The sequence below is a fragment of the Manacus vitellinus genome, unplaced genomic scaffold (genome assembly GCF_001715985.3).
Source record: "Manacus vitellinus isolate BGI_N305 unplaced genomic scaffold, ASM171598v3 scaffold_41_pilon, whole genome shotgun sequence".
In the NCBI taxonomy this organism is placed as follows: Eukaryota; Metazoa; Chordata; class Aves; order Passeriformes; family Pipridae; genus Manacus; species Manacus vitellinus.
The window spans coordinates 2,069,141-2,075,836 of NW_021940545.1; the positions used below are offsets into that span (position 1 = coordinate 2,069,141).

Sequence of the window (6,696 nt, forward strand, 5' to 3'; positions counted from 1 at the left end):
TGCCTTTTGGGGTTCATTGAGGAGGGTCCCGAGTGGAGGGTGACAGCAGCCCTGTGTGGTGTCACCTACTCTGGTGTGAAGCCAGGGAGCTGCTGCCCCTCTTCCTCCTTCTGCTCCCTCCAATCCGAGGATTCCCCTTTTCCTTTGCTCCCCCAAAAGTCACCCCCATTCCCCTCCACCGTGGAGTCCCCACCCCGTGCGGGACACACCCCCTCCTGCCACTCATCCCGCTTCTCAGGGAGGAGGGGGGTACACCGGGACACCCCATCTCCACCGCCCAGCAGCCTGGCGCTCCCCACCCGGGAGCGGTGCCGCAGCTGGCGAGCGGAGTGAGCCGAGGCCGGGCTGAAGCGCGGATGGGGGACTGAGCCGGAGTCGGGCCGGGCTTGAGCTGGGCTGGCTGGCCGACCGAGCCCTAGCAAGCCGAGTCGAGCTAAGCTGAACCGGACCGGGCTGAGCCGGTCTGGGCTGAGCCGAGCTGAGCTGAGCCGGTCTTAGCCGTGCCGGGTCGTGTGGTGCTGAGAGGAGCCGAGCCGAGCTGAGCCGAGCCTTGGCAGGATGCTGCGGTACCTGCTGAAGACGCTGCTGCAGATGAACCTGTTCGCCGACTCGCTGGGGGCCGAAGGCTCCAACTCCTCCTCCTCGCTCCTGCTCGGCATCAACCGCTCCATCGCTGCGCTCCACCTGCCCGATCTCACCCCCGGTAATGGTACGTGGCCCCCGGTCCCTGTACGTGGCCCCCGGTCCCGCTGTCCTCCCGTCCCGGGGTTCCCACTTCTGGTCCAGACAGGATGCTGGAAGTAGCCCGCAGCCCCCCCGCCCCAGCCGGGACCCCGCCGGCACCGACACTGGGCTCCCAACCTGGCCCCGTGGCCCCAAACCGGGACCTGCCCCATGTCCCCAAACCGGGACCTGCCCCACGTCCCAACTTCGGGATGGAGCTGATGCCCCCAAACCGTCCCTGTGTCCCCAAAGTGGGACCTGCCCCGTGTCCCGAGTCCAGGACTGACCCTGTCTTCCCACATCAGCCCCACGTCCCCATTCCGGGACCGGCTCCTTGTCTCCAGACCAACTCCCAGGAGTGATGCTACATCCCCAGACAGTGTCCATGGCCCCAAACCGAGACCAGACTGCTGTCCCCAAGTCAGGACTGACCCAATGTCCCCAAACTAGCTCTGTGTTCCCAATTCTGATGCAGGAGAAGTCCCCATTCCCAAACTGTCCCTGTGTTCCTACATCAATGCCCAGACTGCGAGCTGGGACAGACATGTCATTCCCAAATTGGTCCTATGTCCCCGGACCAATCTCCAGACTCCAAAGTGGGGGTGACTCAGTGTACTCAAACAGTCCCTCTGTCCCCACGCCCAAACTCAGTCTCTGAACGAGGACCAGTCCCATGTCCCCAGGCTGCCCCTGTGTCCCCAAACCAACTCCCAGACACCGAATTGGGAGAGACTCCATGTCCTCAAACCAGTCCTGTGTCCCCAAACTATTTCTACATTCCTAAACCATCCCAGTGTCCCCCAACCAGGTCCATGTCCCCTAATTCTCTCCGTGTCCCCAAACCAGCCCCGTGTCCCCTAGCTGGGACAGAGCAGCGGTGGGGGAAGGAGATGAGGGAGGGGGTGTCTGCCTGAATTTTAACCCCATTTTGGGCTTTTCCCCTCTTTTTTGGTCTGAACGTCCCCCTCCATCTGGCTCTGGGTGGCTGGTGAGGGAGGGGGTGTCCCCAAACCCCGCGGGACCCCCGCCCCCGCACAGCCGGCTGGGCACAGGAGGGGGTCTGGCCTGACCCCCCGCTCATCCCAATTAGCCACCGGGCCCAGCTGCGGCCCCCTCAGTCCCCGCTGTGCCCCCCGGGGGTACCCGGTACCCCGCAGCATCCCTCCCGTCCCCATGGCAGCCACATCCTGTCCCCATGGCAACCCCGCGGGCTCCCCAAATTGCAGCCCCCCCCTTACATCCCGCCACAAGACTTGGGGCAGGGGCAGGAGAAAGGAGACACACCTGTGCATGCGTGTGCATGTATGTGCAGGCATGTGTGTATGCATGTGCATGTATGTGTGGTGTGCATGTATGTGAATGTGTGTGCATGATGTGCATGTATGCACAGTGTGCATGTATGTGCATGCATGTGCAGTGTGCATTTGTGTGCATGCATGTGCAGTGTGCATGTGTGTGCATGTATGTGCAGTGTGCATGTATGTGCATGTATGTGCAGGCATCTGTGTATGTATGTGCATGTATGTGTGGTGTGCATGATGTGCATGTATGCACAGTGTGCATTTATGTGCATGTATGTGCAGTGTGCATTTGTGTGCACGCATGTGCAGTGTGCATGTGTGCATGTATGTCAGTGTGCATGTGTGTGCATGTGCAGTGTGCATTTGTGTGCACGCATGTGCAGTGTGCATGTATGCACGAGTATGTGCATACATACGTGCGTGTGTCCCTCTGCATGCCTACACATGCGTGTGCCTGTGTAAGGACACACACGCCCCTGCCTGAAAGCACATGTGTGTGCCGGAGTGTGTGTGTCTGTAACTACACACACACGTGTGTGCAGGCGTGTGTGTGCCTGTGCACACGGTGACACACGGTGACACTTGGGGACCGACCTGCCGAGCCAGCCCGGGCGGCGCTGGGGACACGCGGGGTTCAGCCCAGCCGGCCCCAGCATTAACGAGCATTAATTATGCCGGCATTAATGAGCATCCATTAATTCCCATGCCCCAGCGGGGGGGAATTTTCCTGCAACGGCCCCGCAGACCCAACATGGGGCTTTTTTAAACTTGAATTTAAGTGTTTCCTGCAGCCTGGAGTTACTGGCTCTGCTACGGAAAATCAACACTTGCAGATGATGGAAAAATCCCTGCTTGGGGGAGAATTTAGCCACAACTCCATTTCCACAGGGATGCCCAGTCGGAAACTGGGTGGAAAAGGGCCATTACCGGCAGCGGAGCTGCTTTGTCCCACTGTCCCTGTCTGAGCCCGCTCCCTCCCCACCGGCACCCACCCTGGGATGGGGCAGAGGGGATACACGGGGCTGAGACCTCGCCACACTTCATCTCATCTCCTGCTCTCCAAGCAAAGCAGGGGCTGGAGCCAGGAAAGCGCGGATGATGCTCAGCCCTCACAAACCCCACCTCCCCACGCCCCTAATTTTTCCCGCAGGGTCCCAGTCTCAGCTGGAGGACACGGCCCCCCGCATCGTGGAGCACCCCACGGATCTCCTGGTCTCCAAAGGGGAACCGGCCACGCTGAGCTGCAAGGCCGAGGGGCGGCCGGCCCCGGCCGTGGAGTGGTACAAAGACGGGGAGCGGGTGGAGACGGACCGGGAGGATCCCCGCTCCCACCGCACCCTCCTGCCCGGCGGCTCCCTCTTCTTCCTCCGCATCCTGCACGGGCGGCGGGGCAAGCCCGACGAGGGGGTCTATGTCTGCGTGGCCAGGAATTACCTGGGGGAGGCCACCAGCCGGAACGCTTCCCTGGCGGTGGCCGGTGAGTCCTGGGGAGAGGGAGAGGGGCTGAGGGGTGATTTGGGTGGGGGTTTAGGGGTCTGGTGTCACCAACCCGCTCCGGTGGCTGTGGAACCAGGGGCTCTCACATCCCCGGGCGTGGCGCTGCCAAGGGAAAAGAGGGGGAAAGAGATAAAAGCAAGGAAAATAAGTGAAAAGAAGGGAAAAGGAAGTATTTGGAAATAAATAAGTGAAGAGAAATGGAAAGAAATTTGAGTGAGTTCGAAAGAAGCGAAAAACATTGGAAATAAATGAAACCGAGGAGAAAGAAATGAAAAAAAAAAGGAGGAAATGAGTGAAAGTAGATGGAAAGAGTAGAGTGAAAGTAGATGGAAAGAGTAAAATGAAAGTAAGTGAAAATGAATGAAAGTAGGAGAAAAGACATTAAAACGTGGGGGGGAAAAAAGAAATGAAATGAAGTGACAAGAAGTGAAAATAAATGAAAAAATAAAATAAGTGAAAATAAGTGAAGAAGAACAAAAATAATGAAAAAATCAAAATAATTGGAAATAGATGAAAAGAAGTGAAGATCACTGAAAAGAAGTGAAAATAAGTAAAAATAACAACAAAAGAACACAAAAGAAATTAAAAGAAGTTAAAATACTTGGAAACAAATGAAAATGAGAATAAACAAAAATAATTGCAACAAAATAAAACCAAATGAAAATAACTGAAAACGTTTGAAAATCAAGTAAAATCAATGAAGATAAACTAAAATCAGCTAAAGCCAATGCAGACGGTGTCCCAGGCGCCACTCCCAGGGCTGGGGAGCTGAGGCCGGGCTGGTGTGTCCCCCCAGTGCTGCGGGACGATTTTCGGCAGCCCCCGGGGGATGTGGTGGTGGCGGCGGGAGACCCGGCCGTGCTGGAGTGTGTCCCGCCCCGCGGCCATCCCGAGCCCAGCGTCTCCTGGAAGAAGAACGGAGTCCGGCTCAGCGACAAGGACGAGCACCTGACGGTGAGGGACGGGGCGGGGGGCACAAAACCGGGGCGGGGGTGTCGCAATGGGGGTGTGGGATAAGGTAGGGATAGAGGATGCAGCAGGAGCGTGGGATGTGAGAGGGATACAGGATGGGGATGTGGAATGCGGGATTCGATGGGGATGCAGGATGCAAACGGAGATTAAGGTTGCAATGAGGGTGTGGAATGTGATGGGGGTACCTGATTCGATGGGGATGCGATGGGGATATGGGATGCGGTGGGAATGTGGGTGCAGTGAGGATACAGAATGTGATGGGGAGGCGATGGAGAAGTGGAATGTGATGGGGATGGGGGAAGCAACAGAGATCTGTGATTCAATGGAGATACAGGACGTGATGGGGATGGGGGATGCAATGAGGATGCAATGGGAACGTATGATGTGATGAGGGTGTGATGCAGTGAGGATGTGGGATATGATGGGGATGCGAGGGGCATGTGGGATGCAGCGGAGAGTTGGGATGCAATGAGGATGTGGGATGTGACTGGGATGCAGGATGAGATGGGGATGTGGGAATGGGGATGTGGGATGCATCAGAGATTTGGGATGCAATGGAGATATGGGATGTGATGAGGGTGTAAGTGAAATGGGAATGTGAGATGCAGCCAGGATATGGGATGTGATGGAGATACGGAATGCAGTCAGGACGGGAGGTGCAATAAGGATTTGGGATGCAGTGGGAGTATGAGATACAGTGGAGATGCAGGATGCAATGGGGATGCTGGATTTGATGGGGATGGGGGATGTGATGTGCTTCCCCCAGATCCGTGGAGGGAAGCTGATGGTGGCCAGTACCCGCAAGAGCGACGCCGGTGTCTACGTCTGCGTGGCCACCAACGTGGTGGGGGAGAGGGACAGCGAGCCGGCCGAGCTGGTGGTCTTTGGTGCGTGGGGTGCAATGTTTGGGGTGCTGAGGGGTGGAGACATCCCAGTGGGACTGACAGCTGCCCCACAGAGCGCCCGGCGTTCGGCAAGAGGCCCCTGAACCAGGCAGTGCTGGTGGAGGGGACAGCAGAGTTCGCCTGCGAGGCGGTGGGGGATCCCCAGCCAGCGGCACGGTGGCACAAGGAGGAGGGCGAGATGCCACTGGGAAGGTGAGCAGGGGGTGAGAGGGCTGATGCAGGGCCCTGGGGCCATCGGTGCAGGGCTCTGCAGTGCAGCTGGGTGGCATTACTGTGCGCCAGCCTGGCATCCCCATGACATCACGTACCCCATCACATCCTATATCCCCGGTGCACCCTCCATCCTCAGCACATCCTGCATCCCTATTGCACCTCAAGTCCTCATTGCATCCTGCTTCTCCGTTGCATCCCATATCCCCATCACATCCCACATCCTCACCACATTTCACATCCCCAATGCATCCCTCATTTTCTTTGCATCCCAGATGCCTGTTGTGCCTACATCCTCATCACATCCCACATCCTCACTGCATCCCAACCCCTTGGCACCTCACACTGTCCTGGTGCCCCGGCACTCTGCTGGTGCTACATCCTCACGGGGTTCCCCAGGTGGGAGGTGCTGCCAGACAACACCCTGCGGATCAGCCGGCTGCGAGCAGAGGACGAGGGCACCTACACCTGTGTGGCTGATAACAGCGTAGGCAGGTCAGAGGCATCTGGCACCCTCACTGTGCACGGTAAGGGGGGCCCTGGGGAGCACCCTTGGGTGCTGGTGGAGTGCCTGGGCAAGCCCTTGTCTCTCCCCACACTGTGGCAGTGCCCCCCCAGCTCGTCACTGGGCCCCGCGACCAGGCTGTCACCCCTGGCCAGAGCGTGACCTTCCAGTGCCAGAGCAAGGGCAACCCACCGCCCGCTGTCTTCTGGCAGAAGGAGGGGAGCCAGGTCTGTGCCCATCTCTGTCCACATCCCTGTCCCCATCCCTGACCCCAGACCCAGCCGTAGTCCCGTCCTCATCCCAATTCCCACCCTATCCCTGTCCCCATTCCATCCTCATCCCAATCCCATCACCATCCCTATTCCATTTCCATTCCACCTCATTATCATCACCATCCCCATCCCAATTTTCAACCTGTCAGTATCTCATCCCCATCCCAATCTCATCCCATCTCATCCTCATCTCACCTCATCCCCACCCAGTACCCATCACCATCTCATCCCAGTCCTTATCCCATCCCTGACCCTGTTTCACCCCAATCCCAATCCTCACCCCATTCCATTCCATTCCATCTGATCCCTTC

The 6,696-nt window shown here is 57.9% G+C and overlaps 1 protein-coding gene across 1 annotated transcript; it reads left to right on the forward strand.

The window, feature by feature from the left end:
• The first annotated feature begins 558 nt into the window (after window positions 1-558).
• ROBO3 (roundabout guidance receptor 3) lies at window positions 559-6,382 on the forward strand. The gene is made up of 7 exons (XM_029962052.1): window positions 559-709; window positions 3,175-3,501; window positions 4,318-4,475; window positions 5,260-5,380; window positions 5,452-5,590; window positions 6,008-6,135; window positions 6,216-6,382. Exons 1-7 carry the CDS (start codon window positions 559-561, stop codon window positions 6,380-6,382), a joined length of 1,191 nt encoding a protein of 396 aa, XP_029817912.1.
• The last annotated feature ends 314 nt before the right edge of the window (window positions 6,383-6,696 follow it).

Coding starts and splice junctions, on each gene's coding strand:
- ROBO3 (XM_029962052.1), top strand. CDS start 559: ATGCTGCGGTACCTGCTGAAGACGCTGCTGCAGATGAACCTGTTCGCC. Junction 3,502..4,317: donor CGCTTCCCTGGCGGTGGCCG/GTGAGTCCTGGG, acceptor GTGTCCCCCCAG/TGCTGCGGGACGATTTTCGG. Junction 5,381..5,451: donor GGCCGAGCTGGTGGTCTTTG/GTGCGTGGGGTG, acceptor GCTGCCCCACAG/AGCGCCCGGCGTTCGGCAAG.